Source organism: Spodoptera frugiperda, chromosome 11 (genome assembly GCF_023101765.2).
Source record: "Spodoptera frugiperda isolate SF20-4 chromosome 11, AGI-APGP_CSIRO_Sfru_2.0, whole genome shotgun sequence".
NCBI classification, from domain to species: Eukaryota; Metazoa; Arthropoda; class Insecta; order Lepidoptera; family Noctuidae; genus Spodoptera; species Spodoptera frugiperda.
In genome coordinates, this window is record NC_064222.1 from 6,428,898 (window position 1) to 6,448,396 (window position 19,499).

At 39.3% G+C, this 19,499-nt stretch overlaps 1 protein-coding gene across 1 annotated transcript; it reads right to left on the bottom strand.

Moving 5' to 3' along the window:
- Positions 1-3,703: 3,703 nt before the first annotated feature.
- LOC118275000 (uncharacterized) lies at positions 3,704-18,557 on the bottom strand. Its single transcript, XM_050696959.1, has 11 exons — positions 18,418-18,557; positions 16,776-16,913; positions 16,106-16,243; positions 14,660-14,794; positions 13,732-13,908; positions 11,603-11,695; positions 11,017-11,115; positions 10,419-10,568; positions 8,647-8,784; positions 6,545-6,654; positions 3,704-6,295 (listed from the first exon to the last, which is right to left on the bottom strand). The coding sequence occupies exons 1-11, from the start codon at positions 18,423-18,425 to the stop codon at positions 4,521-4,523; spliced, it is 2,961 nt and encodes a 986-aa protein (XP_050552916.1). The 5' UTR covers positions 18,426-18,557; the 3' UTR covers positions 3,704-4,520.
- Positions 18,558-19,499: the final 942 nt, after the last annotated feature.

Here is a 19,499-nt window from a genome sequence, read left to right on the forward strand (position 1 = left end):
TGATTGGTTACTCCAAGTTAACTAACCAATCAGAGAGCTAAACGCAGTGACGTTTCGATCGCGTTGACGTAAAAAAAAATTAGCACTGGGCCCTAAGAAGTCCATTGTTACTTGTTTTTTTTTTGTTTCAATTATAACATGACAAGGTAAATAGTAAATATACCTATAGTACACAAATATTAGCTATAGTAGATAAATAGTGTTTAGACAAATATCTATACAAGTTTGACATGGTCACTAACACTATAATTAGAACTTAACAAAAATAAACATGGTAAATATCCCGTATTTACCATGTTTATTTATGTCTATGAGTTTCCGATATTTCAGCACTGTTACAAGCGCCATGATCACGGATGAACTGAAGTTTTCGAAATATCGGAAAGTCATAGTCATAAATAAACATGGTAAGTAAATATCCCGTCTCAAGTTCTAATGATAGTAAATATCTATACAGTATACAGAATTAATACAAATATTGATTGTCAACCACATTACTACGTAAGCAATAAGCGTATACTAAACTAAAGGATGCTCTTATCAAGAATCCAAAATTGGATGTGCTGTAGCTCTCCAGCTCTACTGCTCGAAAAATCCTCACATTTTTCAAATTAAAGAATACGGTAAAACGACTTGAATAGAATTCAAAGGGTGAATAGATACAAAATAGGGTGAATAGATGTTACAACATTTTCCCGACATTTATTCACCCCTTTCTCAGTTCCTTTCGTTTTGAAATAAAAGAAATAGGTATCTATATTTTATTTATGTTGACTATTTTCGGCCACATTTTTGTTTCGTGAATGTATAAATTAATACGTTATTTTAATTAATTCGATGAACGGAATATTTATTCTATTATTTTTTAAATCAATATCTATTTATTTTCAATGTATTTAGAATCGATTTTTTTATATATATTTTTTCTCAAATCGATTTGATAATATTCTAGGCAGAATTATCCAGGCTAGGTTTATTTGATCACCTTCCCACCTCTCTAAAACAGCAAATAAATATGGCTGTCACTGTTACTTATCGAAATTTTCAAGTTTTAGAACGTATGTCGTGAGGATTTTTCGTAACACTCGCCTAGCCCCTAAGCTAGCGTACCGCGCGATAAGGAACTTCGTTCCAAAAACGCTAATCCAATTGAGTGAATAGAAAAGTCAATGTACCTATCAGGCTAACATGAGCTTTGACATAAATTGACATAATCGAATGTCATTGTCAATTACAGAATTAAGTACATTGATTTTTTTATGAGAATGAATTTACCACGGAATACAGAAAGTCTAATTTCTGTTTGTGTATTCCGTGGAATTTACAAATACATATTATAAAATAAATACTGGTCGCAAATTTCTAAAACAATTTTATCAACACCTATTTATAATATCGACAGTGAAAATAAAAAATAATTTTAATCTACATTTAGGCCGGTAATTAGGATTTGTATAAACCACTCTGATTTGTGAACTGATCATAATTTTTATCAGTTTTGTAAAATCTTAGTCTTTTCAAGAAGTGTTTGTTTTACTTTATCGAGTAGGTTTGTAATCGCTTAACTTAAATACCTATTTAATTCTTGTCAAAAACACATTAATTGTAATGTGTATGCACTCTCGCGTCGTCTGTCTGAGATTTTTTTGCGATCTCAAAAAACTAAAAGAAGATTTACGGCCAATTTCAATAATTTATCTATGTGTAGATTTGCTTAGAGATACGAGGTTGACACATTTTGTATTGAGCTTGTGTCAATAAGTAAGCAAATCTACAAATAGATAGATTATTGAAATTAGTCGTTATTGGTAATACAAAACACAGACATAGAGCCTACAAAGATACGGTACTTTTTCATTGTCGAAATTATGATAATTAAGTGTTTTTTATCTTGTATGTTTGTTCATTATTTACACTCACTTACATATACAATAACACCAAATAACCCGAAGATATATGAAATGGGTACAACCGTAAGATCTTAATCTAGAGTCTATTTAAAAAATACATCCGATAAAATACATTATATGGGACGTTACAGAAGAGATAGTCGATAATAAATAATTAATAAAAATACACAATCGAGTCTAAATAATGCCTTTCATAATTCGGATGGTAATTGTAAAGGTACTTTGATAGGTACATAATAAATATATTATAGGATAAATGATTTTTTAGAGAGAAAAAAAAACAAATAAAAAATGGCGAAATACAGGGTGTCCCTGAAGTCGACGTCCAACAAATACGACGAAAAATAAAGATTTGTAGCAACAAGAGTCAAAAGACAGGCACAGGGTGTACTTTTTCGTGGATAACATATAAGTCAATGTAATTTAAAACTGTAGGACCTAGAATTTTTATTATATAATCTTTCTGAAAACAGTTGAAATCTTGCCGATTATCTGGTGCCTATTGAACGTCGACTTCAGGGACACTCTGTATACTAGCCACAGTACAGACTTGATACATAAATAAATATTTGAATTTAAAGATAATTGCTCACTTTTATAATAGCTGTCGTGAGACATACTAAATTAAATAATAAACACGGTTTACTCAAGTAAATTAATGGAGAAGAGCTCTACTAGTTTCGAGTCACAGAGGGACTCTTCATCATAAGAGTGAAATTTTTAGTTAATCATTACTCAATGTTTTAAAGATGCTACGATGCTTTGGAACATAAAGGGAAAAGTAAACTATGCTTGGTAGTAACAAAAGGAGGATGCAAATCCTGGTGCCAACTTCCAATACATCATTGGATAGGTAATTTGAACTGAACAAAACTTACTATGGCGCCAAGTTCTAAATCTTAGTGCGTTCAGAGTTATCCTATATTAAACACGGTATTTACCCGACTGCGCCAGAAGGAGGGTTATGTTTTTTTGGTAATTTTATCAGTAGCCGTAATAAAGGATTGGAAATTCTGGCAACTTTAAGCAACTTTAAGATTGTTGAAGAAACACCGTAAAGGTGTTTCTTCAACAACGTCTGCGGTAGGTTCAACATCTAATCGTCTCTAGAAATATAAATACATATTTTCTCTAATAAAGATCACCTCAGAAGAAAAGTATTTGTCTTCACATAATAAGAAAGAAAAGAATACCACAATACCTAGATTATAAATGACAGAAAATATACTAAGAATGAAGATATAAGAACTTGTTTCACAATGTCTGGATAGCCGCTATGTATCAGATAACTTTGAATGAAGAATGTAATTTGTATGCACTATCTGTCACATAAGTTTATCGGGCACTTATATGAAGGTGGTGAAACAGGTGCTAAATGTGTTTTCAGCACTTAATAATAATTTGTTAAATAGTAAGATAAAAATATAAAGATAGAAATAAACCTTCTTACAAACTTTTCTCAAACATACTTTACCACGCTTATTTTCTTTCTCTCAGATGAAAATGACATTTCAAAACTCCTATCTACATACCTACATACATACATATCGCCTTTAATCCCCGAAGGTGTAGGCAGAGGTGCACGTAATGCCACTGTGGACACTCACTTTTCACAATTGTTGTTAGTCCCATGTAAGGCAGTTGTCCCACCAACGGCGAGTGAACGACTAACTATCGGGCTATTTTCTCGCTCAAGAAACGTACAATAGATATACTTTCCGTGTAAACAAAAGAGATGCATATACAAATAGTTGATCGCTGACTGTTCACACTACCGGCGAGTGCTCGTTCACTTGTTTGTTTTTGTTTTCACTCGTTTCTAGTTCTAGCTCTACTCGTTACTCGTTCATCGTTGCCGGTGGGACAACTGCCTAATAGGTGGTGAGCCTATTGCCATATACCGGGCACATTTCCAGACTCCGTGCTACTACTGAGAAATTTTCGAAAAACCGAAAAAGCCCAGCAATACTTCGCCCGACCCGGGAATCGAACCCGAGACCCCTGGCCCGGCAGTCGCACTTGCAACCACTCGGCCAACGAGGCAGTCACTCTCCTCTACAGTGCTCCTATCTACATCTTATCAAGATTGCAGTCTCATTACTTCATCCATCTCTTAAACTACACTTCAATCCATTAGTCAGTCAGACCAAGTCTTCGTGTATAAATTTATCCAAAATAAATATTTATAAATAGGTATTATAATGAACACTGAGTCTGAGATCTGATCGATCCAGTGATTATTATCAAAAACTGTTGAACACGACCTGAATTCGATTCGTAAAACGTATACAAATTGGTATCAAGAAGGGAGTATAGATTATAATAGATATGCATAGCTTACCAAATACTTTTTGACACAAAATATAAATTTTTGACTAGATGGGATAATAGTTGACTAGATGAGAACACCTGTGATCATAGACGTATCCAGGTTTTAGTATCGGGAGGGGTTCAAGAAAGTAATGTATAGGTATAGGTAATCATAGAGACCTTTGCCAAACAGGGGATGTACTATGCTAACTAGAAAAATAACGCTCTGTAATGTCTAGGTAATTTTTCGGGGGGGGCTTGAACCCCCAAACCTGGCTACGCCTATGCCTGTGATAATATTTATGGTACCGGATCTGGTTCTCCAGCTCCGTTGGGATCGCGCGTGTGGAACGGATGGAAGCAAGTAAACACGCACAGTGGAACCTTACATCCGAAGCAGGATGATGTGCAGCGCTTGGAGCAGTGCGCGCAGTGACGACGCATGCGTTGCTTAGCACTCGGCAGGAACCTATTCTCCACTGCGTAATGAACAAATTCTTCAGAGGAGAACACTACCGGTGTTGGCACTGCATTCCACTGCTGATGCTGCTTCAACAGCGAATTTATCAGGTTCATACGGAATCCCCTCTGAGTCTCCTTTTCATGAGTATACTTGTACATTATAAAGGCATTCAGCACACTAAGGTTGAGCAACCTTTTGAAAATCTTTTTATACCATATTTGGGATCGCTTTTCATCAGGGCACGAGGCGTCGACATGATCCTTCTTATCAATGCCACCCATATTGATGTTGTAATCATAAAGAATGGATGATTTCACTTTATCGTTCTTCCTGTCGATCACCGTGCCAGTTCCATGGTATGTTGATACCATCGCTACTCGTTTCTGATCTCCTATTACAATGAGATCCACGTCTCCAGATGTATAACCAGATATCTGGCCAAAAGCTACACCACTCCTTTGCATTGCTGTTATTTCACTGGGTACATGTTTATCACCTATTTTCAACTTTCCTACGCAGTCAAACCCTTTAGATTTCAGTATTCTAGCAAGAGACGGAGAGTTTTTATCCATCCATACTGTGTAGCCCTTGTATTCAAGACCTTCAAGCAACTTTGACAAAGTATTCGGTACCAGCCCGTCGCCCGCTTGCTGTGCATCAGGGGACGTGTCGTATTCTGTGCGGACGTCAAATCTCCACAAGTATCCTGTCTGACACTCACACACCTCATAAGCTTCGGCACTTACTACGTGATCTTTTTCCTTCACGTAAGATTGACGTTTAGTCTGAGACATCAAGTTGTCTACAACAATGTTTTGTTCGAGTGTGTACAGTTCTGAGAATCGCTTGTTCAGGTGATCAACAAGAAGTTGTACTTTAAGTAGTTTGGCTTGAGGGGGGGTCATGTTGATCGGATCGCAAGTTTCATTGTCCATGAAATGGAGACAGCGATTGAGTAGGAGAAACCGGCTGTAAGCCATCGTTGTAGAAAACGAGGGAGTTGAAAATATATCCTTGGCAGTACTCCAGTATTCTTCTATGTGCCCTTTTACTACGATACCCATGGCCAGTATTATTGCGAAGAACACGTACAGCTCATCAGCATTGGTTTCTTTCCAAAACAGAATTCGGCTTCGCAAGCTAAGGGAACCTTCATCAGCCATCCTGCGCATCATCTGCTCAGCATATCTGTTGGTTTCCGCTGCAATACTTTCCATAAATTCTCTGTCCCAGATGGCTACAAACGAGTCGTATGTGCTGTCGTACGTGGTTGTGGGGCCGGTATTGATCTGGGTGAACACTTCTCTTCGTACATTAAAAGATGAAGACTGTGGTAATGGCTTCCAAATAAAATGGAACAGGTCGTTTGGCAGAAATTGTTTTACGCGTCTCGCGGTCTCCCTTCTTCTTTTTGCTGATCCCCTGGGAGTTGGGCGTGGTGCTGGTTCTGGAGTTGGTTGTTGGGTTATTGGACTTGGTGGTACCCAGTCGTAGACCACAGAAAATTCGTCCATAGTTGGTGAATCTTCAGTGATGCCATACAAATATTTTGGTGTTTTGCCTGAGGCAGGTGGCCCATCCACGTCAAGCTCGTCTGATTCTTCTTCACTACCTGTAATTGCAAATGTTTACTTAGTTTCACAGCTGTGACAATAAAAATGTATGCAGTTTTTGCAGAGATGAGAATTTGTGCTTCCTTAGTTCCTTACACACGCGTGGAAAAACCACTGAACGGGCAAAACTTCAGGACTCTTATCACAACTGATATAGCAACTTTCTCTAAGCTCTACAAGCTGTCATTTGAAGACAAAAATAAAAAGACAAACCCTAGAATTGATGCACTTATGTATGTGAGTCTTACCGTAGTTTTGTACGCCAGGTCTCTCGTCTTTGAGCTGATGGTCTGAAGGTCTGCAGGTAGATGTACTGGCGCAGTTGCTAGCGGTGCCGTTGCTGTTTATATCCAGGAATCTGTAACGTTTATGTCAAGATCTTACACCTTTGCAGGGTCAAACTGCGTAAGAGTGCTTTTCCAGCAGTGATGTGATATGATAAATGATATTTATTTCTGTAAATAGGTTATAAAATAACAATTTTACACGTCAATATTTCAAATAGCTAGATGAGGCCGGCATTTCCTATCGGACTACTCTGAGAAGAAATGCCGAAACAAACTCAAAGGTCATAGTCTCTTTTAAAGTCCAGACAATGAAATAGAGGATAATGTGAGAGAACCGTGCAAGTTGATTCTGTAGTGGTCTTTAGAGGAAAGAACCACAACAGTATGAGCGGACCTGTTCAGATGTAGTTATACAAAGATGTAATAGCCAAGGTAAGTATTAAGTAAAATTACCGTTAGAAGTTGGTACCATGCGACGGTAGGATAGATAATATCTAACGAAGGGTAATACCAATGCACTTACGTAAGCTAACTAGAAATTTATAATCTAACACGATAAAAGAGATTAAAAAGGTACTTTTCACACGAAATTTGGTGCAAGAAAGTGATGTCATATTGCTAGGTACTTTTTTTTTAATCAGCGCGACTATCTGTTTATTTATTTTTAATTAATAAAGATTGTGTCATCGATAATAATCTACAATATTGTTAATTATTATAGTACGCACGTATTTATTATGATTAATTTATAAACATGTCGGAACAAGAATACTATAATGTAATTTAGTTAATTGCTTGTATTAACAAGCTTTAAAGATAAATCATGCACATTGATTTTAGACTTGCAAATCAAAAGCGAAGTAGTTAATACAAGTCATAATATACACTGTGTAACAAAAAGGGGGTATACATATCAAGTGCACGGTTTCTAGATAACATAACAAACGATACGGGAAGGGTTTTTAAACTCATTATACCTAATTAGAACTTATGACGGGATATTTACCATGTTTATTTAATTTGGTGAGTTTCCGATATTGAGTTAATCCGTGATCATGGCGCTTGCAACAGTGCCGAAATATCGGAAACTCACCAAATTAAATAAACATGGTAAATATCCCGTCATAAGTTCTAATTATAGTGTTAGTGACCATGTCAGTTTAAAAATTTTTCGTAATTACCGAGTGACCCCTATAATGTTGTAACAAGTTTGTTGTATGATATAAAATCAAGAACCATGCGACACCAAGTATTTGGTAACATTTTTTTAAACGTATTTTAAGCTGAAACTTTGTGTAGAGATTCTATTCAACCTGTATTCATCAGTGCGTCTTGATGTATATGGGTATTTTATTACACGCTGTATAGATAGATAGATTTTTCCTGCAAAAAAAAACGTTTTTGGAGGGTCATCCAATGACTTCTCCCGCCTTGGGTGAGACTAAAGCGAGTAGAATGTAGGTATGCCACTCCTCTTCGCCTTTTTTTATGGGGGTAAAACATCCAATGACTTCTCCCGCTTTGGACGAGGCGAGAGGGAGTGTTAGACTCTTATTGATTAAAAACCACCTCGTTCCTACTCCTGTTATAGTTCAAGCCAAATGCTAAGGCAGATTTATTTTAAAGTTAAAGTCAAATCATTTATTCCAATAAACCATTGAAATATCAACAAATAAAGAAATAGTAATAGTCTGTCAGTTTGTCCATCAGTAAAGCTAGGTGCTCGTTCCAAAGTGTAGCACCAAATAGAAAAGAACGAGCAAACTCCATTTTTTTATTTAGATATTTTGTGTTTCCTGATGGGTATAACCTGGGGCCTTAGTCTGCTATTAGTGTGTCAGAATGGTCGATCACTGAGCAGTGCGAGAGGGATGGAGCTATGAAGGTTGTATAGCTCCGTCCCTCTCACTCGTCTCCTCTCAGACTAAGGCCCCTGGGTGTCTTCAAAGCCCGAGTGAGGTTGCTTATGGCCAGACGTGCTCCATCGTAGGCCGCATCTTCACTTACCATCGGCGTAGGCGAGAGAGCGGCCAAACCAATCAAAGGTAAAAAATAATACTTACGCGACCGTTGAAGGCTTGATTTGCGTGAAGGAAGGCGCCGGCAGCTGAGTGACAGAGAGAGCGGATACTTGTGGCACTCTGAAGTATGGCTCTACTGGAGGTGACTGCCGCGGCTCCATCACAGGGTCTACGGGACTCCTACAAACACAACATAATAAAGATAGGTGGGAAGCAGGAAGCCAATAGGCTGCGACGTCGCTGCATCTGCGTACGCTGCTCTTGATGAAGAGTCCCTCTGTGACTCGAAACTAGTAGAGATTTTCTCCATTAATACTTTGACTGCCAACATGAATCTGTGGAAGGCTCCTCCTCCTGAAGAATAATCGTCCGCTAGCGTTGGTCATTTTGACCGCCAATGGCAGCCAATGTGTTAATATGCGTGAGTAAACTGTGATTTTAGTTAATTTAATATAGACGCTTCTTAAATTCCCTTCTTCCCTTACCCGGACCTCTCCCTCTCTCTGCCCTGGACTTAGTTAATAAACTAAGTCCGAGATTTACGTTAAATGTAGTAGATTAAATACTCACTTTTCGCCATTTAGGTTACGTTATGAGTATCAAGGAGCGATCCGTCGTGTTACTACCAGCTGAGAATTCTCGAAATCCGATAAAACTTGGCACAACATTGTAGTTGGACCTTTACGTGCAACAACTCGTATTAGATGGTATACCTATATATGTATAGTATGTCATGTATGGCTTTTATTATATGGTATATCGTAATTATGGTATCTGGAATGGTATAGAAGTATCTTTTGAGCACTAGTGACAGTCTAAGTTTGAAAGTTTGACTGCACGGTTGGCGCGGTGGCTGGGCAACTGGCTGCCATGAAACGTGTCGCGGGATTCCCGCACGGAACAACTCTTTGTGTGATCCACAGATTGTTGTTCCGGGTCTGGGCGTGATGTGTATGTGAACTTGTATGTTTGTAAACGCACCCACGACACAGGAGAAAATCCTAATGTGGGGCAACGTTTTTTTTTAAATACAAAAAAAAAATAAGCTTCCTCATTGGTCGCGCGCTCGCAAGCGTAGCTGACAAACATCTCTATATTATTCGCAATGGCATACTCTAAATTCTAAGTAATCCTTTTACTAAGATAAGTGTGTGTTTTATCAAGAGTATCTAGCATTTGCAAGAGGGATCCCATCTCACTATCCGCCTTAGAATAATTTCACAAACGCTTATTCTGCCATATGCTTTATGCAAGTTTGTAAACTCACCGCAAAAACCTTCTGTAAATACATGTAAGTAACAGAAGAAAGAAAGAAAATCAGTTTATTGGCACCGTTATAACGAGAAAATAGAGTAAACAGATTAGCATCATGACGCAAAAAGGCCAGTACTCAGCTAAAATTGACTGCACGGTTGGCGTGGTGGCTGGGTAACCGGCTGCCGCGCAACGTGTAGCGGGTTCGATTCCCGCACGGAGCAACTCTTTGTGTAATCCACAAATTGTTGTTTTGGGTCTGGGTGTCATGTGTATGTGAACTTGTATGTTTGTAAATGCCGTAGCCCGAACACGACGGCTCGAGTCTCGAATTTTCAACAGTGGCCCGTTGTAAAACAATATACTTAAATACCTAAAAATGTTCTTATAAATTGAATAGACGGGCTCTTTGAGTGGTTCACAATTTGTTATTCCAGATCTAGATGCGATTTATTTGTTGATTGCAAATACACTCACACAGGACACAGGAGAAAATCCTAGTGTGGGGCAATGTTTATATTAGAATTAGAAAAATAAAGCAATAGACAAGTGATACGAACGGTTCCTTTACAATGGTGTGCGGGGCCATAGATACGCTGTTCATAGGCGCCGTGTGGCTGATGATGTGAGGAGGTGAATCCACTTCTGCCGGCCTCCCAACTTCAGTCCTCTCACGAAGATACCGAGTACGCGTCGCCGTACGCATTTCACTGTAATAAAACAAAATCAGTTATGCCATATACTGGGCACAATTCCAGACTCCGTGTGTCTACTGAAAGAAAAAGAAAGAAAAAAAACAGTTTATTTGCACCGTTAAAAAAATAAAAAATAAACATAAAATTAATAATTAACATAAAAGTCGCGGTGCAAAAAGGCCAGTACTCAGCTTAAATGCCGCGGCCCAAGCGCGATAGCTCGAGGCACGGCGCTGATTTTCAGCCCTGACTGAGAAATTTTCGAAAAACCGAAAAGAACCCAGTAATAATACGCCTGAACCGGGAATCGAACCCGAAACCCGTTGCCCGGCAGTCGCACTTGCGTTGCGACCACTCGACCAACGAGGCAGTTTTTTTTTTAAGAATCGTCAACAAACGGCTCTTGACTGTTGGACTCTGGGCCTCCTTTACATAAAATATGTTAAAGAAATACATTACATACTAATTGGAAATAGATGAAACTGCCTCGGACTTGATTGGTTGGAAATACGGCGGAGGCGGAGGCGGAGGCTCGTAGTAGGGACGAGCAGAGTATGGATCCCTGAAACATTTGAGAGTAAGGCAAGTCAATATTTATTTCGGAAAACCGTGTCTAATATTATTCAATAATCTACAAGACGGACATTATAGTAAAATTAGTCGTTTATCCTATTCTGCATTCTACATTCATCAATACCTCTTCATGTATGCATGCTCGACCCTGTTGGAAGCGATCTGCATCCAGCGGTTCCCTACAACCTTTGATTATATATTATTGCCTTGGTACCGTACTTTCCACTACATAATCTCAGTGAGAAACGCACAGTTGTGGCCTGCCAACTATATACTATATGATGGGGATGAAAGTGCTGTCGTGTAGGTCGATGGCGAAAAGACGCGGCAGGTATCAGACCAAACAATTCCTCAGAGCACTCCCCGTGGTATAGGCGATAGAGAATGCACAACGAAGCTACATCTCTACGCATTGCCAAAGTGTCTAGTTGGTTTGATTCTAAGAGGATTTATATTATTTAAGGAAGAGTACTTACGAGTAGACCGGTGGGCTTATATGTGGCCTTATTGGCATCGGACGGTAGGACGACTCCGGTATGCCAAATTCCCTCACATGTGGGCTGTAGTATCTGTAAATTAAAATACACAAACCTAGACTCGGGATTCAGGGATCACACAAAATTGCCCCGTGTGGTATTAGCACTCGAATCAACACTGTACGTAACAGCCGATCATCTAGCCACTGGCCAGTGCAGTCGTGCAGTCATTAAAATCTTTTTAACGAATTGTGTATCACTGAGTATATAAAAGTACAGCTTCTTTTCTCATAATAGCCAGTCTGATATCCAGCGCAAAAATATCTATGAGACATACTAAATTTTTTTAGTTAGCCTTATAATTTTTATTTCTTTTACTTGTTTGTTACATTTTTAAATATTAAATTAAAAAGAAAAAAAATAAATAAAACATTTAAAAATATAAAAAGCAGTAGCCCACCAGTAACGGGATAAATCCAAGCTACCGGTGGTCAGGGCTCAAGAGAGAGGAATTTCCGGACAATACGCGCCGTGTCCAGAAGTACTGCCTTCTGCATCAGGCTCTTGATCCAACCATCTAACGTTAGCCTACTCAGGTGTTGGTCGAGGCTTTTGGCTATAAGGCCATTGGCAGATACGACTATCGGCACAATGATTGCTGAATCTACATCCCACATATCGACAACCCCATGAGCTAAATTAAGATATTTACTGGCTTTACCTTTTTAGCTTTCACAAGATTCTCGTCGTGTGGGATTGTTATATCAATTATCATTGTGCGACGGCTTGGTCGATCTATCACCACAATGTCAGGTTTGTTAGCAACAATTGTCCTGTCTGTGATGATAGTTCGATCCCAATACAGTGTGACATCTCCATTTTCAAGAACTGGGTCAGGCAGATACTTATAATACGGCACTTCAGATTCAACAAGTTTGTATTTTAAAGCAAGTTGTTGATGAATAATCCTGGCTATAAGATTGTGTCTGTGCAAGTACTCTCCGTTAGCTAAATGAGAACAACCCGAAATTATATGTCGAATGGATTCCCCTGGGCGATGACATGCCCGACAAATGTCAGCCGTTCCATCCTTTATAATATACTTTCGGTAGTTGTTCATCAACATAACTTCGTCCATAATTGCACAGACAAAACCTTCCGTTTCTCCAAATAAGTTACCAAAACGTAGCCAGGATACGGACGCTAAGAAATCTGTATCTGGCCCATGTAGGGCCCGATAGTAGCGTCCGTGCAACTCCTTACTTTGCCATACATTCTTGCGATCCTTAGTGCTTAGTATTATAGGTTCTCTCCAGTCCTTATTAGCCAAGGAGAGCGGAGTAAGTCCTTTGTCCACTGAGACAACATCTCGATGCATCCCCACCTCCATTTTGAAAAAATATTTTCGGAGACTGCACACTTCACTATTGTGTAGGGTTTTGGCATTTAAAAAGCCTCGCCCCCCACATTTACGTGGTATGTACAGTCTCATTACTGATGATCGTGGGTGATGCATCCGATGCTCAGTCAACAATGAACGGACTTTTCTGTCCAGGGCGTCCAGTTCCGTTTGAGTCCACTTGAGTATGCCAAAAGAGTACATCAGTACTGGCATGATCCAACCGTTGTAAGCGCGCACCTTGTTACCACCTGATAAAAGACTATTGAGAACTTTCTTCAGGCGGCCAAAGAAGCGCTCCCGCAACGATTGCTTCATGACAGCTACATCAATGCCTAACGCTTCTGACATACCCAAGTATTTATAGGTTTCGGTTGAAGAGAGAAGTCTAAAGTTTGTGGTATCAGAGTTTATTTAGTTTTTACTAAATTAATTATTATGTTATCGGTTTACTCACGCAACTGATTGGCGAGGAACTCGCCTAGTTTCAAGTCATGCTAGAGGCTTATTACATTCATGAGCAGCATTCCGCGACATACGACACAGCGATTGTCGCGAAGCTAAATACTTGTAGCTGGAGTAGCTAAAGTAGCTTAACAACAATCGCTACGTCGAGTTCCTCGTCAAACATTTACGTGAGTAACTATAACATAACAATTAATTTAGTACGTCTCAAGAAAGTTATAATAAAATTAAGGAAAACACGAGTACTATAAAAAATACTATTTACCCATCCATAGCACGGGAGACGCTTGGTACTTCTCTGACGGGATACAGGGTCCTGGCGCTGTACTGCTGTTGTTGCTGCATGTAAGTTATTGTCGAAGACGGTGGGTTCACCACCACCACTCCGTCGATACGCATGCGGACTCCCGACCGCCGCACTGGCGGGACTTCTGGCGGCTTGCTATGTACAATAAACCAATTTTTAAGTCTTTGACTGCCAATAGAAAACTGTTGAAGGCAAATCCTCCGCTAATGTCGGTCACCGGTGATTAGGGTTCCCAACTATACTGTTAAAAACAGTATTATACTGTTTTTCACTAAATTATACTTTTTACTGTTGAACAATAATAAAGTATACAAAATACTGTTTTCAAAATGCTTAACACTACACAGTGTTAAATGTTAGACGCTCACACATATTTAAAAAAAAAAAAAATACTGTTAATTTTTCTAAAATACTGTTTACTTTCCTTCTCAGACCTAAATATACTTTATTTCTTGTAAAAAAAGTTGGCAACCCTACCGGTGACCCCCGTGGCGTTTAAAGTGTTAACTGTCTTCAAACCGAAAGGGGCTCAGTAGGACCAGTACCTTTAGTACGAGACTGCTTTACGTTTAAAGTAATCGAAACGAGAGCGCGATTAGTTGGCTTATTCGAGCCGGCCAATCAAACAAAGTCATCAATAAAGCAAACTTATACTAAGGGCACAGTATCTGTATGTATGTTTGTTCGTTTGTTCGCGATTATCACGTGGTTAGCTGAACCGATTTTGATGCGGATTTCATAGAAGTGTGTAAATTCTTAACTGAACGGTCGACAACGCACTTGTAGCTCTGGTGTTGCGGGTGTCCATGGGCGGCGGCGATTGCTTACCATCAGGTGATCCGTCTGCTCGTTTACCTGCTTGTACCATATACCTATTCATACTCACAGGAATGGCGACCGCTGTTCTCTATAAGACGTGCTGGGCATGTTGTACGAAGATTCCCAGGATGGTTCCTGTCGCAAGTCCAGCGGTGCGCCTGAATAGCTCGGGAGAGGGAATGGAGTGTCCGGACGTTCAATCCTGAAAATGCCATTAAAAACAAATGAATGAAATGATATGACTGCACGGTTGGCGTGGCGGCTGGGTAACCGGCTGTCGCGCAACGTGTAGCGGGTTCGATTCCCGCACGGAGCAACTCTCAACAGGGGTTGAGTTACATTGTCTATTGAAATTTAGTATGTAACTCATTTAGGATGGACTCCTTGCCAGTAGTCGCAATTACAACCACTCAGCCAACGAGGCTGTCAAAAACAATCGCAAAACATAATATTAAAAAAATATCTTTTGAAAATGGCTGTTTTTCGTATTTAAGGTACTTTCCCTCTTTGTTCCCTCTACCTTTTGTATATAATTATGTAAATACCTATATAAATAATACGATTGACTACGGCAGGTCGAGTTCAACGCTACAAATGGTATAATAGCAACTCGTTGATATTAAAAAACTAAAAGGCGCTGGTGTTAACCAGAGCACAATAATAAAACATTTAAACAAACTAAATAACTATAAAACTTCATTGCATTAATTTTAATTACGTTTTAAAGCTTTCAAACAAATAATTTAGTTTTTGAACATACTTATTACGAAAGGTGATATTTTTACAATTTATTAGCGTATGATTGCTATTACATTTTTGTAAGGCATCTGGATAATAAAAAATATTGGTAATATTTTTCACTTACTAGTAACCTACACATAACATATGACATAAATATATGAACATTCAAGAAAGAACTTATGCTAATGCTTCTTTTTTTACAGCACAGATGAGGCTGACATCTGATTTGGAGCCGCGGAAGACCGGTTGCCGTAGGTACAGCTCAAAAAGTAAGAGTAGGAACAGGTGATTCTTAGTCTTCTAAGAATCACCCTGTTCCTGTTCCAGTATGAATCTGACACTCCCTCTCATCTCACCCAAGGCGGGAGAAGTCAATTATTTACCCCCAACAAAAAACTCCTAAGTATTACACTCGCAGAAAGAGTAGCGGTGATGAGCGGTATTAGAGTTACTAAACACAATCCAATGTCACCCGTACGACGAAAAATCCAAAGCTTTTTTTTTTTTGTTGACGGTGGGAAACCTTCAAAAGGCGCCTAGCTTTTTGGGGAAAAACTAGGGAGTGTGGGATTTTTACCGCACTAAAACCTCCCCGGTGGCCACCATCTGCACCTAAAGGAGGCACCGGGCCCTCTTAGTAGACCAACCCCGGAGCCCCCATGGTGCAACGCCTGTTATGGCACTTCCCTATGGAGACCTTCCCCATGTCATGACCCGTACGATGAAAAATCCAAACCTAGCAGTTGAATATAATAAAAAAGTGGGTGCTTACCCATTTCTCATACCGACTAGCCCGCTTCTCAATCTCATTGGAGATACAGGCGACGGTAACGGTGGCGGCTTACTTACACGCTCCTGTGGTACTTGAGGTGGTGGTGATGGTGATGGTGAGTCTTTCTTCTTGGCAGCCCTGCAAGTATTAAGGATTACTTAGTGTTGTTTGACTGCACGGTTGGCGCGGTGGCTGGGTAACCGGCTGCCGCGCAACGTGTAGCGGGTCCAATTCCCGCACGAAGCAACTCTTTGTGTGATCCACAAATTGTTGTTTCGGGTCTGGGTGTCATGTGTACGTGAACTTGTATGCTTGTAAACGCACCCACGACATAGGAGAAAATCCTAGTGTGGGTCAAAGTTAAAAAAAAACTTTAAGTGTGGGAGAGCCATGCTTCGGCACAAATGGGCCGACCGGAGTGATACCACGGCCTCACAGAAAACCGACGTGAAACAACGCTTGCCTTGTATTTTGCTGTATGAGTGAGGTTACCGGAAGCCCCTTACCCCCCTTTTCAATCTTCCCAATCCCCGATACCCCAACAACCCTTAAATCCTAACCCCCCAAAGGCAATGCACTTTGGTGTTTCGTGTGGGCGGCGGCGATTGCTTAACATCAGGTCAGCTCGTTTACCTGTTATACCATCAAAAATGCACGAAGTTTTACTTACGGCTTCGTCGTGGTCTTCTTAGCTCTCTTCCTACCCTTGCGTTTCTTGGATTTGGCGATTGGTCTCTTCTTCATGCCAATAACTTCCACCTGCATGGAGTTCACAGCCTCCCCGAGACGCATCGGGTATTTGTTCTTACTGTAATTAATGTAACATTCATAGAAAATACAAAATTATCCTCTTTAGAAGTACATATATTCATTAATCTTTAAAGCCTTCTTTGACTACCTACATGAAGCCTTTAAACTTCTTCTGTGTGAAATAAGAACAAACAATAGTGACATGAAAAGTCTGCTCCTACTTAAAACAGCTTCACCATTTTTGACTTGTAATTTATTTATTTATTTTCAGCTATGGTCGTCCCACTACAGGGCAAAGGCCTCCCTTGTAATAGGTATAAGATAAATTAGTTATAAGAATTCATATTGGAACATAACCCTACTGGTACTTACAAGTCTTAAATCTATATATGGTATTTGAGGTTGTAATAGTATCTAAGTATAAAACATCTGGAACCTATAGCCTAACCTACATACAGTAGGGGGCAACATCCTATGACATCATCTATGTACCAGTGCTACATACTTCATGTAAATCATCAATCAATCATCCTCCCTTATTATTATAAAAAGGGTCAATTTATAAAAATAAAGTTAGTCTTATAACCACCTTCTTATGTTTATTTACTCTTCCGCGTATCACTATCACATACTAAAAGATAGTATTAGTAGTAAATTCATAGGTATCTATTCTTGTTACAAATTCTGGTTACTTCCTATTTATGTTATTTTCCTTCACCATGACTGAGTATAGTCTAAGAACAGATAAAGTTCGATTCTATTATTATATACCTAACGTAGAAACAGTACGCATTACAACCTACTCCCGAAGTCCAAAAAATCATCATCAACAACCTAGAATATTCCACTGCTGGACTATAAAGATAAACCTATTTAAGAATAGGATTCTCTAAAAACTGCATACTTATAACTCAAGAACGACTACACTGATATTATAACAATATTTGATTTAACACAATCTACTAATTACTAACGCAAAACATTACGAAATCATATAGAAAAGAATCTAAAATTAACATCAGTCCAAGAATGCCACATTACGTGGAGCTGCTGCCATCTACGCTTCGCTGTCCGTAGTTTGACGTTTGCGTACAACAATTTTATTTAAACCCTTTGTCAAACTCTCGGATTATCCATTATATACGAGACAAATATCATAAATGTGTTCACGATAGCAAGGACGAACTACTTATATGCAGGTCCAATGTAATCAACAGCCGTAAAATGAAACTGGTCACCCATCCGAGGACCGACCTCGGCGAGCGTAGCTTAACCAGCGCTGTAACGTTTGTTTCACGCGGCCGTAGCAGGCACGCAGACAATGATACAGCCAAAAATCGTTACAAGGACATTTTCGATTTAGTCGGCTGGGAACCGAGCTAAGGTGTGGAAAGCTTAAACCTACTTCGTAAATTTAGGCTCCGAAAATTGCCTCCTCCGCCTCATACCCACCCGCCACCCTCTGATCCGTCAGTGTCAAGCTACGCTGTGACAATGGCGAGACGTAATAAAGCCATAAAACGAACCACAGATCGCACTCAATGTAATAAAAATGTAATTACCTTCGCATCTTGAGCTAAGATGTAAAGTGGGCACTAATTAACGAATTAGCAATGCAAAACACAATCAATAATCAGGAAAAACTGTTCCCGGAGCGGCGTGACGTCAACTCCGCGTTACAACACTAAATAACTGCAACGTTTAGCATTTGAGAGCACAGATCAATTTTTCACCTGTCCCGCTCAGTTGTTAGTGTACCGAAGGGGTCAACATCAACATTTACACGAATCAATTTGATGAACTTCCAATAAGAATGGCGATGGAATGTTTCCAGACAACCCTAAAAATAGAACAGGAGACCCCTCGAAAGGATTAACTGGACATTCATAATTGAAACTGGCGTCTTTGTTACTTTTTTATGCATGGTCGATAGGGGGAAAGGTACTTATTATTGCTTTCCAATGGAAACGTATCATCCTTTCACGGTTGTCACAGCGGTCAGCGGCAGGGTTATATAATGGAGTAACCATGCCACGTGTAGCGCTTTCGAAGTTTCGAGTCCCTATAGATGTACATGTATTGTATATCTATGTAGGTATACCTAAGTACTACCTACGCTGCGTCGACAGGGGTGCATGAAGAGACGAGATCGATAAATTGATACAAGAGGTTGTGGACTTGTTTGTCTGTCTAAGCTGCCCTTTACGTATATAAATATATACGCTAGAGATTGATCTCTCTTTGGGCGAACATTTTGGTACAAAGGCACAATATTATGCTAACTTCAAGCTTTTTGTTAATTAGGTAATATTACAGGTTTCAAACTCGAGCGTATTTATTTTCATCGACACACTTTTCCAAACATCGAAATGCGTAAACCATGGAAGACAGAAACTTGAAATATTAACTAAGGTTTAACTAGGGTTTAGGGTTAGGCAAGTCCTTAGAGAAGTAGATAAGGCGATTATCGCTGCATGTTGTAGATCATTAATGTTTTTAGGTACCGTATACATTTAATTTATGTGTGTTGGACCGTGCGTGTTTTCTGTACAAACGGAGATACTTACAAGCAACATACGAACACGTGGTGAGAGGCATTATGAAATGAAATTAAATGATATTTATTTCTGTAAGTAGGTTATAA